The 23,101-nt window shown below is 43.4% G+C and overlaps 1 protein-coding gene across 1 annotated transcript in view; it reads right to left on the reverse strand.

The window, feature by feature from the left end:
* LOC140203157 (sodium/mannose cotransporter SLC5A10-like) overlaps positions 1-23,101 on the reverse strand; it is a 192,052-nt gene that overhangs the window by 131,286 nt on the left and 37,665 nt on the right. The window contains exon 6 of the mRNA XM_072269046.1: positions 9,469-9,574. Coding sequence (XP_072125147.1) covers positions 9,469-9,574 — 106 coding nt within the window. The remainder of the gene's footprint in view (positions 1-9,468; positions 9,575-23,101) is intronic.

The following is a 23,101-nucleotide window of genomic DNA, read 5'->3' on the forward strand; positions in this document are numbered from 1 at the left end:
GTTTACACGGACAAATCAAATAATGTCATTGAGATTAAGTAATCTTTTAAAAAATACCAAGATGTCATGCCACATGTTGCTAACTGTGCCTAGAGATCCTGATTGGAACTACCAGCATATCCCCATTTGGAATGTGGTAAGGCTCAGGATTCTGTACGCATGGTGTTAACCACAAGAGGCTGGGATTTACTATCAGCTTCAGAGGCTTGAATTCAGTTCTGAGGGCCCAGCCTTGCTGGGAACTCTCAGCGTTACACAGCAGAGAATGTCTCTCAGATCGTTCAGCAGCTCATGGTGTGGTATAGCACAGCAGCCATAAGACCATATGATAAAGGAGAAGAATTAGGTCATTTGGCCCATTGAGTCTGCTCCATCATTTCATCATGGCTGATCTAATTCTTCCTCTCAGCCCCATTTTCCAGATTTTTTCCGGTATCCCTTCATACTCTGACTAATCAAGAATCTATCAATTTCTGTCTTAATTATACCCAATGACTTGGCCTCCACAGCCGCCTGTGGTGATAAACACAAATTCACCGCTCTGGCTAAAGAAATTCCTCCTCATTTCTGTTCTAAAAGGACACCCCTCTATTCCGAGCATGTGTCCTCTGGTCTTAGATCTTCCTCCCCCCACCCCCACCCCACCAGAGGAAATATCCTGTCCACATCTACTCTGTCTTCTGAATTCTAATGAACACAGGCCCAGAACAATCAAATGGTCTTCATAGGACAAGCCTTTTAATCCCAGAATCATGTTTGTGTACATCCTTTGAACCCTCTCAATGTCAGCACCTCCTTTCATAGACGAGGGGCCCAAAACTGCTCACGATAGTCCAAGTGAGGTCTCACTAGTGCCTTATAAAGCCTCAACATTACATCCTTGTTTTTATATTCTAGTCCTCTGAAAAATCAATACTAACATCGCATTTGCCTTTCTCACCACCTACTTAACCTGCAAATTAACCTTTACGGAATCCTGCACAAGGACTCCCAAGTCCCTTTGCACCTTAGATTTTTGAATTTTCTCTCCACTTAGAAAATAGTCTATGCTTTTATTTCAAACATGAGAAAATCTGCAGTGCTGGAAATCCAAAGCAACACACACAAAATGCTGGAGGAACTTCGCAGGTTAGGCAGCGTCTATGGAAATGAGTAGACGTTTTGGGCCAACACCCTGGTTATATAAGTAGCCAGGGTGCCCAAGGCTTTTGCATAGTACTGTAGTAATTTTATGTATCGCACTGCACTGCTGCTGCTGTGATGATGATAAACCTGATTCTGATCGGGGTCTCTATGGTGGACTGAGAGTGGGAAGGGGGCAGGGAGAGGGGAATCATGGTTGGGAAAAGGGGAAGGGAAAGGGGATGGAGTGGGAAACACCAGAGAGACATTCTGTAATGATCAATAAATCAATTGTTTGAAATCAAATAACCTTGCATGATGTCTCAGAGCTAGGTGTGTCTACACCCGAAACCAGCCAACTTCCACCCCCAGTGTCCCTGGCACTCCTTTGCTGCCTGTTCCACACCCCTCCCACTGCACTCCACCCTCACCATTCCCAAAATCTTTTGCTCCCGCCTGATTTACAAATTTGCTTTCCGCTTCAGATTAACAAATACAGTACTGTGCAAAAGTCTTAGACACCCTAGCTACCCATATACCCAAGACATTTGCTCAATACTGTATATCATGATGACAGACTCTTCTGACCCAGTGAGCCCATGCCACCCAATCACACGCTGCTAACCGGTACATCTTCGAAATGTGGGAGGTCACCGGAGCATCCGGGGGAAATCCACGCGGAAATAGGGAAAGCCACACAAACAACTTACAGACAACAGCAGAATTGAAACCAAGTTGTATTTTACTAACTGCTGCCCCCTCAGGAGGGAGGGGAGGGAGTGAACGTCGACTCAGACCATGAGAGGCCTGCATCGGGCATTTTCATGCCGTACAAGGTGCAGATTGGAAGTCTGTGTGGGGTGCCACTCCTCGCACTGACACTAGAACAATATGTGTGGTTAAGTGCCTTGCTCAAGGGCACAAACATGCTGCCACAGCTGAGGCTTGAACTAAAAACCTTAAGATCACTGGACGAACGCCTTAACCACTTGGCCACGTGTCCAACACGTGCCCCCTCAGATTCTCTTTAAAACGCCTTCTTCTCAACCTAAACCTTTTCTTGTTTCTGATAGACTTACCATGCAGCCATATTAACTTCAATGGGACACACACAAAACGCTGGAGGAACTCAGCAGGCCGGGCAGCGTCTATGGAAAAGATTTCAGTCGAGTTTTGGGCTGAGACCCTTCATCGGGACTGGAGGAAACAAGATGAGGGGTCAGAGTTAGAAGGTGGGGGGAGGGGAGGAAGAAACACAAGGTGATTGGTGAAACCGGGAGGGGGGAGGGCTGAAGTAAAGAGCTGGGAAGGTGATTGGTGAAAGAGATACAGGGCTGGAGAAGGGGCAATCTGATAGGTGAGGATAGGCCATGGAAGAAAGACACCAGAGGGAGGTTTTCAGCAGGCAAGGAGATCAGGTGAGAGGGAAGTGGGAATGGGGAATGGTGAAGAAGGTGGGGGTAGGGGGGAGAGTGCGAGAAATCAGGGTGGAGGCTAACCAGATGGAACATAAGGTGTTGCTCCTCCAAACTGAATGTGGCCTCATTACACCAGTAGAGGAGGGCGTGGATTGATGTCAGAATGGGAATGGGGATGTGGAATTAAAGTGCTCCTCCGGCCCTGTATCTCTTTCACCAATCAACTTCCTAGCTCTTTACTTCTCCCCTTCCCCTCCCAATTTCACTTATCACCTTGTGTTTCTTCCTCCCCTCCCCTATCTTCTATCACTGACTCCTTATCTTTTCTTTCTCCAGTCCTGATGAAGGGTCTCGGCCCCAAACGTCGATTACACTCTTTTCTATAGACGCTGCCTGGCCTGGTTAGTCCCTCCAGCATTTTGCGTGTGTTGCCAGGATTTCCAGCATCCGCAGATTTTCTTTTGCTTAACTTCAATGGGGATAACTCAGTCAGGGAGTAGAAAGCAAGTGCCAAGGCGAATTTTTAAACCGTTACTTATTTATTTTATTTATTTAGACACACAGTGCAGAACAGGCCCTTCCAGTTCAACGAGCCACACCAACCAGCACCCCACCTATTTAATCCTGGCCTAATCACAGGACAATTTACAATGACCAATTAACCCACTGACTGGTACGGCTTGGGAATGTGGGAGGAAACTGGAGCACCCAGAGGAAAACTACGCAGTCACGGGAAGGATGTACGAACTTCTTACAGACAGTGCCGGAATTGAACTTCGAACTCTGACGCACCAAGCTGTAACAGTGTCTCCCTAATGCTAATCTACCGTGGCTCCCATTACAAACAACATTGAACAATTCGCCACTGGACAGGCCCTTTCAAACATGATGCTGAGTTAAACTAACTGCAGCCTACTGCACATAATGATGACCCACCATTCCCTTCACGTTCATGCCTCTTGCCTCGAAGTGCCTATTAATCACCACTGTTGGATCTGCTTCAACCACTTGTTCCAGGCACTCACCACTGTCTGTTTAAAAAAGGCTTGTTCTCGACATCTCCTTTAAACCCATCACCTGAGAATGTGGCATTTCCACCCTGGTAAAAAGACACCATCTACCCTATCCATGCCCCTCATAATTTTATAAACCTCTATCCGGTTGTCCCTCAGCCTCCGACACTCAAGGATTCAAAACACATTCATGATCGAAGTATGTATCCAGCATACAACCCTGGGATTCATCTTCCGCACAGACAGCCAAGAAACAAAGAAAACCATGGAAAACATCAAACCCCCAACACGTAAAAAAAAAAGACCAAATTTCACAATTGGCAGGACAAATAAATGAGCGATAAATGCAGAATAAAAAACATCAAACCACAAAGTCACCAAAACAGTCCAGGAATGTTCAGTTTCGGCTCAGTTCAGTTCGGTTCAGTCTGGCGCTGTGTTGTTCGTTGACCACAGGCTGCAGAGCCAATGCACCATGATCAGAATCACACCAAAATAGCAACAAGAAAGGAGCAACCAGAAAGCGGAAACATATCATAACGTGAGCTACAGAGCCCGGTCCACAAATCACGTTGATTAAACCTAGCCCAAGAGCCAAGTCCTCCGAGAGGCTCTAGTGAGAACCTTTTTATGCCATGGCCCAATCCCGTTAAGCAACGGGTCAGTGGACTTCAGATTACAGGCCCCTGCTCGAGAGAAAACAATCGATGTTCATCCAGCCTTTCCTTATTGCTGATACTCTCTAATCCAGGCAATGTCTTGGTGAACTTTATCTGCACTCTTTCTAAAGCTTCCACACCCTTCCTTTTACACAGTGACTATTATGTCTTAATGTAATCCTTTTAAATATTAATGCATTTGGAGAGTATTAAAAATGTTTGCATATTGGAATTGTTTTGGTTTACCTGGCTCTCACGAACATGGCTTTCATAGCAGCACGGCAGCAGGCCTTTTGTCAAACCCATACGTGCTGAGCAGTTTGACAAATTGGCTTTACCCCAGTTGCCTGAAATTGGCCCATATCCTACTCAACATTTCCTGTCCAAGCACCTGTCTAATGTCTTTCATGTGTTGCATTTGTACCCATCTCTGGAAATCTATGTTATGTTCTCAAAACCCTCCATGTGGAAAAGTTGCCCCTCAGGTCCCCCTTACCAAATCAAATCAAGTTTAATTATCTTTCAACCATACATGAATACAGGTGAATGAAACTGTGTGCCTCAGGGGCCAAGGTGCTAAACATACACAGCACTTTCAAAATTGTGAGCAAAAACATATGTATATAGTCCAAGACATGTCCCTCAAATTGATGGTACAGCTCCCGGCAAACCAAACCCTCTCACCTCAGATTTATGCCTTTCAATTTTAGTCTCACCTACCCTGGGGGAAAACTGACTGTGAACATTATCTATTCACCATGATTTTATATGCCTCTATCTTGGTGGCGGGGTGTAAGGTGTTTCTTCCCTCCACTAGCCTGCAGGTCACCCTTGGACAAGCTGTAGCACCTGTTTAACCCCCTGATCAGGGTCACGTGAACCCATGGGAGGAGGTGGTGGATGGTCGTATGAGCAGCCGGTGCATATCACAAGTCCTGGTTAGGCGACCACTGATGCCAGGCAAACAATCTCTGAAGAGTATGGATAATCTCTGGGGTCACCCATCTTGTAAAGACACTGCCCAGAAGAAGGCAATAGCAAACCACTTCTATAGAAATATTTGCGAAGAACCATCATGGTCATGGAAAGACCATGATTGCCTATGTCATACGACACGGTACTTAACAAACAAACCGTAAGGTCACCCTCAGCCTTTAAATGCCACAGCATTTTAAAAAACTGTTAAAGTGAGTTCCAGCTGTTACAGGGCGCAAGGTGGATTTATTTTCAGGGGCAGGACCTCGTCACTGCACTATCTGAGGTGCGGATGTCACTCAGAGCTGTAGAGGGTTGTAGACTCATCTCCATCGCGGGCACTAGCCTCCCCACAATCAAGGACATCTTCAAAAGGTGATGACTTAAATAGGTGGCATCCATCATTAAGGGCCTCACCATCCAGCACGTGCCTCATCACATTGCTACCATCAGGGAGGAGGTGTAGGGTGCTAAAGAGACACACTCAACGTTGTTGCAACAGCTTCTTCCCCTCTGCCATCAGGTTGGACCATGAATCCATGAACACTCCCTCATTTTATGCTTTTCTTTTGCACTACTTATTTACTTTATATATATATTTCTGATCGTAACATAGAAATTTTATGCTTTGCGCTGTACTGCTGCCGCAAAACATCAATTTTCACGACATGTCAGTGATAATAAGCTTGATTCAGACCTCACGGGTGGTTTCCAGGATGGAGGAGATGATAGGGATTGACCTTAAACATTGAAAGAGTGTAAGAGTAGGCATGACAGGGAGTATATTCCGTAGCTCTTGGAGATCGTACAAAACTGAAAAGGTTGGAAACACCCAACTTATGGAGATGTACAGATCTGAGTCAGGGCCTTCAACCCAGCTCTTCTAGATTAAGGTGCCTTCCTGAACTTGGCTTAGTTGCTTGCATTTGGCCCACATCCTCTCCTATCCAGGAACCTAGGAGTTTGCTCTATCTTTATTAATTTTCTGATACTTAAAAAAAAATTATTTCCAGTTCACGCTGAGATCTATTCATATTCCTTACTCTGAAAACATATGATAGGGATCAACACAGATGCATTTAATTCCAGAATTTAGATGTCTACAAAAACCTTTTAAAGTCAAAGTCAAAGTACTTTCATGTCACCATATACTATCTTGAGATTCACTTTTTGTAGACATTTACAGGAAAATAAAGAACTACAACAGAATCTAAGAAAAACTGTACATAAATAAAGACTGTCAAGTCTGTTTTTAATCATTCTCACTAGTCTATCCAAGGATTCTACATGACCTTCCCCTCCTCTAAAATGTAGTGGAGCACAGTAGCACGTTGAGTAGAGGCACTGCTTCACAGTGCCAGAGACTCAGGTTCAATCAATCCTCACCTTGGGTGCTGTCTATGTGGAGTTTGCACGTTTTCCCTATTGACTGCTTGGGTTTCGCCTGGGTGCTTCAATTTCCTCCCACATCCTAAAGATGTTGATAGATGTTATGATAGAACATAGAACAGTACAGCACAGGAACCCTCTGTGTTATGGCAAACCAATTAAATTAGTAATCAAATGGGCAATGAAATCAATCACTTTTGCCGCCACAATGTCTACATCCTTCCATTTGCCCCACATTCATGTGCCTATCTAAATGTCTCTTAAACATCCCTCATGTATCTGCCTCTACCACCACCCTAGGCAGTGCATTCCAGGCACCCAAAACTCTCTGTGTAAAAACGTACCCCTCACATCTCTTCTGAAATTACCTCCCCTCACCTTAAATGCATCATCAGCATTATCATTACGTACCATGTCATATGACATGGGCAATCATGGTCTTATCAATGACCATGATTGTCCTTGGCAAATTTCTCTATAGAAGTAGTTTGCCATTGCCTTCATCTGGGCAGTGCCTTTACAAGACGGGTGACCCCAGCCATTATCAATACTTTTTGGAGATTGTCTGTCTGGCGTCAGTGGTCGCATAACCAGGACTCATATGACCATCCACCACCTGCTCCCGTGGCTTCATGTGACCCTGATAGGGGGTGGTGGAGGGGGGCTAGGCAGGAGGTGCACCTTGCCCAAGGTTTGATATACAGGCTAGCAGAGGGGAGTGCCTTACACCTCCTTTGGTAGGCAGACATATCTCCACCCCATCACCCATTTAAACACATGCCCTCTGGTATTACACATTTCAACCCTAGGACAAAGATGCTGTCTACTCTATCTATGCCTGTCGTAAATTTATAAACATCTATCATATCTCCCCTCAGCCTCTGCCAAGATTAAATAGCTGCTTTAAATGTTCCCAAGTGTGTAAGTGAGAGGTGGAATTTAGGGATGGGGAGATTGATGAGACTTTAGCGAGAATATAAACTGGGATTAATGTAGGATTTCTGTAAAGGAATGGTTAATGATCAGCACGGACTCAATGGAACAAAGGGCCTGTTCTTGTGTTACATGACCTTTGACTTTCTTACATCATAACCCTTACAATGTGTTTTGTTGTCTTATCTTTAATTACTTTCCCAATCTATCCAAACTCGTGCTCTCATAATTTGTACTTGGATTCAGATATGCATTGAATTAAATCACCATCAGTTTTCATATATCATGGTTGCTGATCTTAAAAACCTCTACCTCTAAACCTAAATCTAAATCTAAAAAAGTAAACGGTAACAATCTCTCGATAGGCTGAATGGCCTACTTTTTGACATTCTTTATGTTCATGTACGATCAACAAATATTGCTTTGATAAGATCAAAAGAACTTCACAGAAGCAAAGAGCAGCAAAAATTGTCATCCAGCCAAAGGAGATGATGTCAGAGTGAGAGACTAAATGGTCATGTTGTGGTTAGCAAAATGCTTTATAGTTCAGGCGGCCTGGGTTCAGTTCCTGCCGCTGCAGGTAAAAAGTTTGTACGTTCTCCCTGAGACCATGCGGGTTTCCTCTGAGTGCTCTGGTGTCCTCCCACAGTCCAAAGACCGAATAGTTGGTAGTTTAATTGGTCATTGTAAATTGTCCCATGATCAGGCTAGAATTAACTTGAGTTACTGCTGGGCAGCATGGCTTGGGAGGCTGAAAGGACATATTCTGTGTTGTATCCCAATAAATAAACAAACAAACAAATAAAAAATAAAGAGGAGAGCACTTAGAGTTTCCAAACAATCCTAGCCACCACACAATCACATTGTACCCATTCCTTTGATATTCCCATGAAGTGATTTCCTGCCGAAGGGTCTTGGTCCGAAATGCCAGCTCTACTCTTTTCCTAGATGCTGCCTGACCTGCTGAGTTCCTCCAGCATTTTGTGTGTGTTGCTCAGACTTCCAGCATCTGTGGATTTTCTCTTGTAAGTGGTTTCCTGTATTGGTGCCAACAAATATCTTTCCGTGGACCTTCTGGGTTAGTTATCTCTGCTTTATAATTATTGAGATATCTAATAGCTTTTACCACCAGTAAACAAACACCTCTCAATTAATTCCACACCCAAGTATGTTAGATCTCTTAAACACACACACGGAATGGATTTGGCGGGGCAACCCGTTTTGAACAATGGATCCAGGTGGCTGATTGGAGACTGTTATTTAGTTCAATATTTTAATGTGAAGGGGAAGTAATTCTTTTCTTTTTATTGTATTACAGATTGTGAGATTGCTTTGGAAAATCTGTTTTTATAATAGGACATAAAATGCATAAACAATCACTGTTAGCATTGAAATAAAGCACTTTGGAAATGGGTAAAGCTGCAGACTGGTTATAACATAATGCACCAATTGTTCATAGGAGATATCAACTTGACTGAATTCAAAAGGTGCTTTGGAATGGAGTGAACCATTAGTGGAGCGCTTTTAATCATTGATATCCTTAGATTACTGACTCTAAGCATTAGGGCAAGCTCAGATAACTTCTCCCACAGGGCTGCCAACTCTAGTTAGAGATATTCTGGAACTGTGCTGTTCTTTGTTCGTGTGTGACAGAGAATGCACAAAGAACAGCACAGCACAGCATCGTGTCCTTCAGATCTAAATTAAACTAAATCCCTTCTGCCTGCATTTGATCCATTTTTCCACCATTCCCTGTGTCTTCATGCGCCTATAGAGCAGCTTCTTAATGTCATGAGCTCTGCGGTCCCGTGCGGCGGCCCAGTGACTTGACGACCCGAGCTGAAACAGTGTCGCGCCACCATGCAGTGCCCGCATTGTATTACTCAAAACTAATGGGAATTTAAAGAACGTTTCTTAATTTGCCGGCAATTCCATGCTGTTAGTTCAATGGACTGTTACCTGCTATGGTGTAGAGAGCCGTGACAACAAGCATCAGGACTGTGGAGAGGTACAGATTCCATCCAAGGCACACTTGCACAAACAGAGCCCCGGAATACAGATCTGTCTGGTGAGGAAATAAAACAATGTGATCATCATTTCACTCTCCACATCAGGAGGGAAAAAAAGGTGAAATAAGTAAACAAAAAAGGCCATTGAAAAGGAAAATCACTCTAGTGTTAGCAGTTAATACAATTGGACTCCCAGGAAGGGGGTCCTTCAGATGGGAGACGCCAGAGAGTAGTGGTGGATAACTGTGTGTCAGATTGGAGGGCGGTGTGTAGCGGTGTGCCTCAGGGATCTGTACTGGGTCCAATGTTGTTCGTAATACATGTTAATGATCTGGATGATGGGGTGGTAAATTGGATTAGTAAGTATGCAGATGATACTAAGATAGGTGGTGTTGTGGATGATGAGGTAGGTTTTCAAAACTTGAAGAGAGATTTAGGACAGTTAGAAGAGTGGGCTGAAAGATGGCAGATGGAGTTTAATGCTGATAAATGTGAGGTGCTACATTTTGGTAGAACTAATCAAAATAGGACATAGATGGTAAATGGTAGGGCATTAAGGAATGCTGTAGAACAGAGGGATCTAGGAATAATGGTGCACAGTTCCCTGAAGATGGAATCTCATGTGGATAGGGTGGTGAAGAAAGCTTTTGGTTTGCTGGCGTTTATTAATCAGAGCATTGAGTATAGGAGTTGGGATGAAATGTTGAATTTGTATAAGGCATTGGTAAGGCCAAATCTGGAGTATTGAGTACAGTTCTGGTCAGCGAATTATAGGAAAGATGTCAATAAAATTGAGAGAGTACAGAGGAGGTTTACTAAAATATTGCCTGGGTTTCATCTCCTAAGTTACAGAGAAAGGTTGAACAAGTTAGGTCTTTATTCTTTGGAGTGTAGAAGGTTGAGAGGGGACTTGAAAGAGGTGTTTAAAATTATGAGGGGTATAGATAGAGTTGATGTGGTTAGACTTTTTTCATTGAGAGTGGGGAAGATTGAAACAAGAGGACATGGTTGTGAGTTAAAGGACAAAAATTTAGGGGTAACATGAGGGGGAATTTCTTTACTCAGAGAGTGGTAGCTGTGTGGAATGAGCTTCCAGCAGAAGTGGTTGAGGCAGGTTTGATGTTGTCGTTTAAAGTTAAATTGGATAGATATATGGACAGGAAAGGAATGAAGGGTTATGGGCTGAGTGCAGGTCGGTGGGACTAGGATAGGGTAAGATTTCGGCATGGACTAGAAAGGCCGAGATGGCCTGTTTCCGTGCTGTAATTGTTATACGGTTATACGTGCTGACCAAAGTTCAAGTTCAAAGTTCAAAGTAAATCTATTATCAAAGTACATATATGTCACCAAATATAACCCTGAGATTTATTTTCTTGCTGGCATACTCAATAAATCCATAATAGAGTAATAACAATAATAGAATCAATGATAGACCGCACCAACTTGGGTTTTCAACCAGTGTGTAAAAGACAACCAACTGTGCAAATACAAAAATAAAGAAGTAATAATAATAAGTAAATAAGGAATAAACGTCAAAACCATGAGATGAAGAGTCCTTGAAAGTGAGTCCATAGGTTGCAGCTGAAGAAAGCAGCAATTGGATTTGGATTAAAAGGAAAGACAACAACTGGGCTGCAAGATGAAGACAGGAGGGTATGGAACTGAGGGGGGTGTATCTGGGACGCCAGGTAGCGCCATTGAGCCCTCTGGAGATGTCGTGGGCTTATCAACAAGACATCAGAGAAGGAGGGTGCCCACCTGATGACCCCGATGACGTACCTACCCTCCCTCCTTGTCACCACTCCAAGCCCACTGCCAACATCGAGAGCGCCAACTTATCATAGGGATTGAAACATCAAGTCCTAGTAGCTCTACTGCAAAGTGATCAAATTGGCCAAAGAGTTGCCGTAATGAGTTGGTGATTAGGATTGTGCAGGTTGGTTCAAGAACCCAGCGACCGAATGGAAGTTAACATTGAGAAAGCAGGACTCAATGGGTGAATGTTCTACCATTCTGTGCGCCTATGCTGCTGTTATTATTACCATTAATCTGTTCCTTGATTTCTACTCTTTTCCTCTCTGGCTATTATTGAACCGAGTCTTTACATGTTCAACAAACAAAACCATTTTAAGTGACATAACTTATTGAACCTTCAACTCATACTTATTACTTCCTTTAACTATAGTACCTGTGTTTATATCTCTTGATCAGGCAGACAGATTTCAGAGCAAGAAAATCCTGCCAAATTCACATTACAATTACACGCTACACATAGTGGCCACTTTATTAGGCACACCCTGTATCTAAAAAGTGGCCACCATGTGTATGTCCATGGTCTTCTGCTGCTGTAGCCCATCCACTCCAATGTTCAACATGTCATGCTTTCAGAAGTTCTCTTCTGCACACCACTGTTGTAACGTGTGACTATCTGAGTCACTGTCACCTTCCTGTCTGCTTGAACCAGTCTGGCCATTCTCCTCTGACCTCTCTCATTAACAAGGTGTTTTTGCTCACAGAACTGCCACTCATTAGATTTTTTTTTGTTTTTTTTCTACCATTCTCTGTAAATTCTAAGCCTGTTGTGTGAGAAAATCCCAAGAGATCAGCAGTTTCTGAGATACTCAAACCATCCTGTCTGGCACCAACTATCATTCCACAGTCAAAGTCATTTACTTCTTCCCCATTCTGATGTTTGGTCTGAATAACAACTGAACCTCTTGACCATGTCTGCTTGCTTTTATGCATTGAGTTGCTGCCACGTGATTTGCTGATTAGATATTTGCATTAACATGCAGGTGTACCTAACAAAGCGGTAACTTAGAATAGACAAACGTCTGAGAGAGTCTGGATGGTAAATAATATTGGGATGAGAATCTGATGAAGTAACATGTTTGAGGTGACATGTTTGGACATTAATCCTGGTATACAAAGTGTTTCGTCAGGAACATTTGATTTATAAAACTCTTTGTAGCAACCGAACTAAGCTTCAGTAGACTATAAATCTATTAGAATAACAAACCGAGTAGTCAAAAAGTCATCAAAAATGAGAAGAGCTTTTCCATTCATTTATAATAGCTGGAAACAAAAGTCTAAGCTCTATAACAGAGAATGCCGACAATATATTTAGCTCTAGAACGCCGGAGCTAAATATAAGTTGTGTGGGCGAGATATAAAATATCAAAGACTTGCGTTTCTTTAATGCTCCTCAGAGTTGTAGAGCATTGCAAAGCATTTTACAGTCAACTATGTATTCCAAAGTTTGTTGATGTACTGTAAGAAATGTAATAGGCAACCTGTGAACTGTAAGATCCCAGAAACTTCAAGGTGAAAATGTCTGACTAGAAGAGCAGAGCAAAGTATAGAGAAGTGTAAAAATAATAGGGTAGAAGTCAGTGTATTTCATCTCCTCATTATTAGCTGGGAACTTCTCAATGAGAAAGGTGCACTATAGGTGGGTGCTAATTCTAATGCTGTGAGGTATTTTTACTTAGGCAATTTTCTGCAAAAGCAGTGTGTCCTGCTGGTAAGAGTGTTTTGGCTTTGGCTAAGGGTAAGGAACCATGTTGTCCACTACATGAGAAGAGGCCACACTGGATCTAGTCATTGGGAATGTGACCAGGCCCATATCAGTGGGAGAGCATCAATGGGTGACCATTACTTGGAAGCTTCAAGGCAGTTATGGAGAACGGCAAAGGTAAATTAATTGGATGCTGAAGTTCTGAATTGGGGGAAAAACAATTTCAATATGATAGACACAAAAGAGTCTGCAGATGCGGGAAATCCAGAGCAGCACACACAAACTGCTGTAGGATCTTAACCAATCAGACAGCATCTGTGGAGGAGAATAAACAGTCAACATTTCAGGTCGAGACCCTTCATCAGGACTGAAACAGTTCAGGGGGTGTCAGGAAGTTTTCAAAGATGAGACAGGTACAGTGAAGGGCATTCGGGCTAAAATTCATGTTGATCTCAACACATTAATCTTCAAGACAAGGTCACTACCTTACACAATGAAACTGTAATTAGAGGCAGAATATGGCAAGCTTTCACGAGAGAAAATGATTCTGCCTTTTTAAGTACAGGCAGCCTGGGTTATGGATGCCCTCACTTAACGAATTTTTGATGTACCAGACTTTTTGGCTGAAGCTTTAAACAATTTTCAGACCATAAAACCCAGGAGCATAATTAAGCCACTCGGCCCATCAGGTCTGCAACACCACTCCATCAAGACTGATTTATTATCCCTCTCCAGCCCATTCCTCCTGCCTTCTCCCCATAACCTTTGATGCCCTTGCAAGAACCTACCAACTTCGGCTTTAAATATACAAAATGACTTGACCTTCACAACTGTCTGTGATAACACTGGACAACAAAGATTTTGCATCCTGAATACTTTTGGGTCCATCTTATGCATTTTGGGCTACTGATCATGAAAATCACCATGAAACTTTCCTATCATGCACCATTTTTTTTTGAAATCTCCTCTATTTGCTATTTCAATTCATAATTCAAGTCAGAATAACTTTTGCCAAGATTAAGGAAGGCACTTTTGTTGGTCCACAAATCAAACAGGTCATCAATGACAGGCAATTCGAAGACCTTCTGGTGCGATCAGAGAAAATCACATGGAAGGCATTCAAGAATGTTGTTGAAAATTTTCTTGGCATCTTCAGAGCACCAAACTACGTGCAGGCAGCTGGTTGACAACAAGCTTCAAGCATACAAAACCATGAAGGGCAACATGTCACTAAAGATTCATTTTCTGTATTCCCATTTAGATTTCTTCCCTGCAAATCTTGGTGCTGTCAGTGACGAGCATGGTGAAAGGTTTCACCAGGACATTGTGATTCATGGAGAAGCAGTATCAGGGAAATGGGAATCCATCAGTACCAGCTGATTAACATTGGACACTTAAGCAAGAAGCCTAAGACACTGGGTACAAACAAAAAACATCAACAAAATATTCTTAGCTTAGTTGAACTATTGTAAAGTGTCGGCACTGTTATGCAAATAAATACACTGTAATGCCCTGGTTACGATTTCTACTGCTGTGAGGCATTTTTATTTTAGCAATTTTCAACAAAAGCAGTGTATCCTGCTAGTAAGAGTGGTTTGGCTTCAGCTAAGGGTAAAGAACCACGTTTTCCAACTGAGGAATGTTACTGATAACAATTGAAATGAATCCAAATGATACAGATCAGATCCTAGAGGTGTGTTTCTTCTGGAAGGTGGCCTTCTCACCATTGAGTCACGAGGTTGTCAGCAGAACTAGCTAACAAGCCGAGTTTGTACACGGGCCCGGTGCGGGGGTTGCATTGTGGGGTGCTCGTTCAGAGTTCGGATGCTGTGTTGTTGTGTATATACATCTATTGATGCTTCCGGACACATCTTCAGTGATGTTCCTGGAATCACTGGGTGTTTCGGGTCTTTCAACATCATACAACCTCCTGTAGGTGACCCAGCTTGTTTCCAGATGGCTAGCTACTCATGACTCCATGGCTCCCCTCTTTTGAGCCACAGCCATCTTGAGGCCCTCCCTGCTGCATCGGTGGTACTGCGGATGGCTCTCCTCTTCCTCTCTCCCTCGATGCCCAAAATGCTGAAGGCTCTAACTAAAGAACGGGCTACGAATCCCCTACAACCAACCTCCACTGGGAGACACCTCGCTCTCCATCCAGCCTGCTGACAGTTGCTGACCAGTCCTGCGTACTTGGAGAGCTTCCTTTCAAAGGCCTCCTCCAAGCTATCTTCCCATGGGACTGTCAGCTCCAGCAGCACCACTTGCTTAGTAGACTCAGACACTAGGACAATGTCTGGTCACTGGGTGGTGGCTACGATATGGTTGGGGAACTTCAGCTGCCCTTCAAGGTCCACCAACAGCTGCCAGTCCCTTGCAGAGGTCAGAATGCCTGCAGATGTTCTTTTGGCAGGTATTGGCTGCTCCCCAGCTCTGACAAAGGCAATGGTCTGCTTGGAGGGTCGGGACCGCTTTGCCCACTCAACGCCTGCGCTGTGAATGATGTATAAGAATTGATTAAACGGTATATTTGGTTGTTAAGCCAGGGTTTAATATCAGTGCTTTACGAGCATAGAGCAGCAATGGCAAGAGTTTCTGGGGAAAATGAGGAAGTCGCAGGATAGATGTATTCCAAAGACAAAGAAATACTCAAGTAACAAAATAGTACAACCATGGCTGACGAGGGAGGTCAAAGCTAATGTAAAAGCCAAAGAGAGGGCATACAACAAAGCAAAAATTAGTGGGAAGACAGAGGATTGGGAAGCTTTTAAACTCCTATAGAGAGTAACTAAAAGAATCATTCAGTGGGAAAAACTGAAATATGAAAGCAAGCTAGCAACAATTTTGAAGTGGGTAGTAAAAGCTTTTACAAGTATATAAAAAAGAAAAGAGAGATGAGAGTGGATATAGGACCACTAGAAAATGAGGCTGGAGAAATAATAACAGGGGCCAAGGAGATGGTTGATGGACTAAATGAATATTTTGCATCAGCCTTCACTGTGGAAGGCACGAGCAGTGTGTCAGATGTTGAAGGGTGTGAGGGAAGAGAAGCAAGTGCAGTTACTACCTGCCCCTCCACAAAATCTGCATATCATCTACAAACTTGGCAACGAAGCCATCTATTCCATCATCTAAATCATTGAGATAACGCATAATGCATGGAAAACCGGAAAACACACAGAGGATGCAGAGGGGTATCACAAAGGCGAGGAAAGAGGACCGGGTTGAGACAACAGAGACTTATGGAGAAGAGGAGTTCGGTGGGTAGTAAAATGGATGAGTTGACGGCGCTAGCCAGGCGTCAGAGAACATTTCGGGAGTGCAGTGTTATGTGTTTTACTGGAACGGGGCTGCACGAGGACATACCCGATCAAAACTTTTCCACAGAGGGTTTCCAGCCTGTTCAGGCTGACCAGAAGCGCATTGAGAGCGGTAAGTGTTAAGGAGTTGGGTGCTTACTATTCTGGTTAACAACAGATGGTGCAATCCGGGTCATATTACGATCGAGGAACGTGTTTGTAGACTGGTTATTGAACTTTTTGCTGTTGGACTCCGGCCATATTCCACCGAGATACAACACTGGGCGTCACGGGAGGTCGTTCCTGCCTGTGACCATCGAACTTTGCAGCTCCTCCCGTGGAGGGTCAGACACCCTGAGCCAATGGGCTGGTCCTGGACTTATTTCCATCTGGCATAGTTTGCATATTGTTGTTTGATTGTTTGTGGTTTTTGTATTTCTATATTTATGCTCTATTCTTGGTTGGTGCAGCTGTAATGAAACCTAATTTCCCTCGGGATCAATGAAGTATATCTATCTATCTATCTAAAAAGAAGCAGTCCCAACACCGGCCCCTGCAGAACACCACTAGTCACCAGTAGCCAACCAGAAAAGGATTCTTTTATTCCCACTGTTCGATTAACCACTGACTTACTTTTCAAAGATTTTCCTGTCCCTCACAGTCTCGTTTCCCATTTGCTGCCTCCTACCAATCAGCCAATGCTCTAACCATGCCAGTAACTTTCCTATAATGCCATGGGCTCTTAACGTAGTGAGCAGCCTCGAGTGTGGCACCTTGTCACAGGTCCATTGGGAAACCCGACCCACCTGCAGGACTTACCAAGCAAAGGACTGCTGCTGAAAGGGTCTTTTGACTGGAGAGGTGACCGGCATTTTCTGTTACCACTGTGAGAAAATGGACATTTCAAATGAGACTATGAGGGACAGGGAAATCTTCGAAAAGTAAGTTAGCAGTTAATCAAACAGAGAAGAAAAGAAGCAAAACTATGGAGGGATCCAGTAAAGGAATGACCTGGAGTATTGGAAAGAATACTTTCCAATCAGTGAATCAAGGGACATACTAAAGTACAAAACACTTGGTTTAGTGGGACTGAGCTCTGATGTATCCATACGGATTGAAGGTGTTCATACGAAAGCCATTCTTGACACAGGTTCTCAAGTTACCTTGCTTAATAGATCCTTTTACAACCAGTACTTGACGCATTTACCATTGACACCAGTCAGTGGCCTTGAGATTTGGGGGGCTTAGTACTGTAGAGTACTCGTTTGATGGCTACTTGTCGTTGCAGTTGGGGTTCTTGGAAGCAGATGTTGGAATAACTGGGACTGTTGGTACCCCAGTGCTGCTCAGATCCAGTTGAAAAAGGTGAAGCTTCCATTGTTGTTGGAACAGACACTCCCATTGTCAGAAGGCTCACGTGAGCATGCAAGAAGAGGAATGGAGAGATTTTTTTTTGAAAACCCTGTCCATTCACCCCGTGTTCAGAGCTGCTTTTGAGAAGGTGCAAGTTCCTCCTAAGCAGAATGGTGAGCAGTAATGAGTAACCGTGTGGTACACCCAGTCCGAATCTGTCACGTTACATCCTGGAGGAGTAGCTGGAGTGACCGAGGGCACCCCTTTCCAAGCAGGGACCCGCCATTAGCACGAGCGGAGGTTGAAGGTGTTCGGCAGCGCCTGCTTAAACTGGCCTCCAATATGGTTGGGGATGAGTTGGGTTCAGTCGGGTGGCAGGGGATCCTGAGTCACCGGAAGGCACGAGAGATAAACAAGGGGAGGCGTCCCCAAGTAGACAGGAATGGTCACAATGAGTGGCTGCAGCTGAAGAAGCTGAAGATGAGATAAGGAGGTCTGAGAGAGTCAGGAAACCCTCAGAAAGGCTGGCATTTGATGCACTGGGGAAACAAAATGTTGCACCCATCCCAATAGTGAGATATGTTACCTCCAATTACCAAATGTATTGGGGGTTGTAAAATCACAAAATTTATTTGAACACTGTGTTCTTAATAATGGTTTAATAAGTTCCAAAGTCATGAGGACATGACTATTTTTGATGGGGGGAGAATGTAAAGCCCTGGTTAAAATTTCTACTGCTATGCTGTGAGGTATTTCTATTTTAGCAATTTTCTGCAAAAGCAGTGTCCAGCTAGTAACAATGTTTTGGCTTCAGCTACTTGGCCAGCTTCGGAATGTTGTGTCAGCCGAGCCAGATTGTCTTGGTACGTGTTGTAACTTTCCGCCAAGTGGGATGTCATGGAACATTCGAGGGGGCTGGGCAGGATCAGGTTTCTGATGGACAGTAGTCTGGTTTTGGGGTCTTTTGATGGGAGCTGCAGAATGGGGCACGAGGGAAGATGCCCTCCAAATGTCATTTAAAGGAGAGACCCCCGTTGTAAGAAATGTTTTGTGCAGATGAATGGTTCCAAGGAGGAAGTGCCAATACTCCTGAGTTAGCCAGTTTATTTGTAATGGTCTTCGAGGGAAGTTCGAACTGTGACTGGTGTCTTTCATGCAGAATGTGGGTTCAACATGTGAGTAAAGCGATACACCCGACTACTCCAGAAACGAGCTCCAATGCTTATGTGCACATTGGACTGGTTTAACTGTAATGGGCCCTTTTATCTTTCTTTTCCTGTTAACTGTTAGATAAAGTTGAAAATTGGTAAATATACTTGCTTTATAATTTTATGCTGGTGTACAATCTGTCATTTCTTGGCGATCGTTAATTGTGTATGGGGAATAATTTACACAGCATTCATTACAATCAATGTTCCTTAACCAGAACATTCCTATTTGGTTAAACCTAAATGATACCAACCCTAGACGTGTGTTATTTATGAAAGGTTGCCTTTTCACCATTAGGTCACATGGTCGTTAGCAGAGTTATCTAATGAGCCAAGCTTGGACACGAGCCTGGTGAGGGGGTTGCACATTATATTCAATAGAAGTTAATATCTTGTTTCTCCAAATTCCTACGTCATACAAGTAGTCTGAAAATATATTTGCGTTTAGCTTCAAGCAGTCTATCATAAACAAATAAAATTCTGAGGAAACAACACTTTCAAAAAAACTTGTAGTCCAGTGTTTTGAATTCCACAGATTCACCACCATCTGGCTAAAGAAATTCCTCCCTTATCTTTGTTCTAATGAGACATCATTCTATTCTGATTAGTGCCCTCTATTCCTCAACTCCCTCACTATAGGTAATATCCTCTCCACACTCGAGCTCTCTTGGCTTTTCAAAATTCATAGGGTTCAATGAGACCTCACCCATTCTAACTTCCAATGAGCACAGGCCCAGAGTTATCAAACGTCCCTCATACTTTCACCCTTTCATTCCCAGAATCATTCTCTGGACCTCTCCAATACCAGCACATCTTTTCTCAGAAAAGGAGTCCAAAGCTGCTCACAATTCCCCAAGTGTGGTTTTGAAACAAGTTAAGACTTTCTACCTCTATAGCAAAGCTTCCCAGGAAGGAAATCAAGTGATTTGAAAGTTAGCCAGTGTGGTTAGAACCTGACTGTGGCTGTACGCTACCAAGGTAGAGGCAATCTTTTCACCGGAAATTAGTTGGTTTGAGCTGCCATTCCAGCCGTTCGGAGGACTGAATGGGCATGGATTCTCTGGCTGCTGCAGGGCTGCGGGCATCTTCTGGTGGGTGGGAACGCAACACTTCCACATGCCTTCGCTCCCAATCCAGAGGCGCAACTATTGGAGGGGGCTGGGTGGAATCGAGCAGAGCTGGGAACCCTGAGCAGACTCTCTCTCACCCGCTGAGTCCGTGAGGCTGGCTAGCGGCCATTCTTCCCAGCCCTGCTTGCTCTCCCATCACCACTGTTCCTGCAGTCCTCTCCCACACACTGTCTCTGCTCATTCCAACCTACGAAAATTAATTAATTAATTTAGCGCTACAACACGGAATAGGCCCTCCTGGCCAACGAGCTGCACCTACTTATTTAACCCTTGCCTGATCACTGGACAATTTACAATCTGTCAGAAACCTGAGTTTGTGTGTCTTTTTTATAGAGCAAGGCACCTCTACATCCCACACCTCCAGTCTCATCTCATTGATTGGAACAACTGACTCCAAATAGCTTTAGTAGAAGTCATGACCCCAGAGGTTCACATACTTTTTCCAACAAAATTCATGTAATATTGGATAATTTTTCTCAATAAATAGATGAACAAGTATAATGTTTTTGTGTTATTTATTTGATTGAGTTCTTTTTATTTAGTTTTAGGACTTACGTGAAGACCTAATCACCTTTTAGGTCATACTTATGCAAAAAATAGAGAAAATACGACAGGGTTCACAAACTTTCTAGCACCACTGTATGTACTATGTTTTGCACGTTGGTCCGAGAGGAGTGTTGTTTCATTTGAATGACAATAAACTTGAACTTGAACTGGAATCTTGATAAGATCTGATTTTATAACCAAATTAGAGAGATTTAGATATGGAGTTCTTGAAATACATGATTTTGACTTTTGAAATTCAAAGAAGCCATGACAAACTTTTTGACAAAACACTTATTCTTCTTTCTCTTCAGATGCTGTCTGACGTGCCGTGTATTTCCAGCACACTCTGGTTTTACTAACATTGAAATTGATTATTAAGTCACTGCACAGGATCGGAAAAAGTTGCAGAGGGGTTCAAACTCAACCAGCTCCATCATGGACACTAGCTCCTCCAGCGTCAAGGACGTCTTTGAAAGGTGGTGCTTCAAAAAGGTGGCATCCATCATTAATGACCCCTGTCACTCAGAACATGCCCTCTTCTCATTGCGACCATTAAGAGGTGGTACAGGAGCCTGAAGACGCACACTCAATATTTTAGAAATGGCTTTTTCCTCTCTGCCATTGCATTTCTGAACAGTCATTGAACCAACCCATAAACACTAGTTCACTGGCTTTGCTCTCTTCTTGCACTTTAAGAATTTTAAGTAATTCTAATAAAGAAAGCAAAAACAGTATATATCTTATATCTCATACTGTATATTTCTTATTGCAATTTATAGTTATTTATGTATTGCTCTGTACTACTGCAGCAAAACAACATATGTCAGTGATTTTAAACTTGATTCTGAGTCTAAGTATATTCAGCCTGAACAAATAATATCCTCTGAAATCACTTTAATGTATCTGGGTGTACCATGCAAAAGCAGACTGACAGAGAATGACTTAACTGTGATGTAACTTGCTGAAGTTGTGGAGGCCTGTTCAACCCCACAACAGCCTCTAATGACAGGGTGGGGCAAACTCTAACAAGTTCAAAGATCAGCCTAAGCGTAAATGTAGATTAGCCAAAGACTTCCTGTAACGGTGAAAATCCAGGTGCTCTGAAACAGATTGCTGAGTCAGTAAACTAACTTAGAGAAGAATTACCGCTGTCATAAGATTTACTGCCGTGAAAATGCTTGCTTGACGTAACTGGGTGATAATTCTTCCCTGTGAACAGGAGTGGACAAGCAGACCATTTTACGTTCTATTGACACGTATAGAGTGTGTTGGGTTGAGTTGTTCTCTGATCTTGCCAATCTACTTGCAAATGTTTTGTCACCATACAAGGAGACATCATCAGTGCGCTGTTCATTTGTGGTGCGTCCTCCAAATGCTTGGCCTTTATATACTTATCAATCAGCAGATCAGTCATCATTACAGAAGCTTAATCGTGACGTAAGGAGGGGGTCTCGTCACTGATTGGTTGCATGGCGAACTGTGCGTTGCGGTCTGGAATTTATAAATGGGATGGAGGTCTACGTGCCTGTTTACAGAATTGTCCGTGGACAACCATGCTTCTAGGAATTCTCTTGCGTGCCGCGTGTTTGTGTGTGCGATGACTTTCACTGATACCCAGTCAAATTTGTGCTCCCCTTGATCTTCATGGGTAGAGACTAGGGAGAGCTGGTTATGTCGCTTAACAGCCAGTTGAATAGAATGTGTGAGTAACAGCAATATTCAGATTCAGATTTACTTATCACATGTACATTGAAACATACAGTGAAGTATGTGGTTTGTGTTAACAACCAACACACCCAAGGACGGTTATCCATTCATGATCATGTCAAGATCAGTGTCTGCCAAGACTAATTTCATCCCTGATACCCAAGTATTGCAAATATCAATGAATAATTAATATAGCTTCAATCCCACTGCTGTCAGACTCTTGGATGTACACCTTGAATGATAAGATCATTTCACAATCTATCTTGTTATAGAACACATCACAGTACAGGCCCTTTGGCCCACAATGTTATGCCAAGCTTATAATCTGCTTTAAGATCCTGATTTGATGGAGACAGGTGTGAGAAGCACGGAGGAACATCTGGAGAAACTTCTGAAATACCTGCTTCGCCGCCGCTGCTACTGTGCGATCGAGGATCTCCGGAGGGGAAGGCCCCAAATCCTTGGCTTTGCTTATTGCCTGTTGCCAGGGCTGGGGTCGAAGCGCTCGGCAGAGATGGTGCTCAGTGCTCGGCGTCGGAGGGCTGGTTGAAGGCTCGAAGTTTTCGGATGGACTCAAGAGTCGGCTGTGGTCGGGCGCTTCCAGGGTGCTGCATCGGCAAGTTTGCGGCGCTGGAGGTTCATGGCAAGGAGAGTTTCTCCCTTCTACTGTCTGCGTGAGATGATGGGACTTTCAAGAGACTTTGAGACTTTTTTTTTACCGTGCCCATGGTCTGTTCTTTATCAAATTACGGTATTGCTTTGCACTGTTGTAACTATATGTTATAATTATGTAGTTTTTGTCAGTTTTTTTAGTCTAGGTTTG

The sequence above is a fragment of the Mobula birostris genome, chromosome 9 (assembly GCF_030028105.1).
Source record: "Mobula birostris isolate sMobBir1 chromosome 9, sMobBir1.hap1, whole genome shotgun sequence".
Lineage (NCBI taxonomy): Eukaryota > Metazoa > Chordata > Chondrichthyes > Myliobatiformes > Myliobatidae > Mobula > Mobula birostris.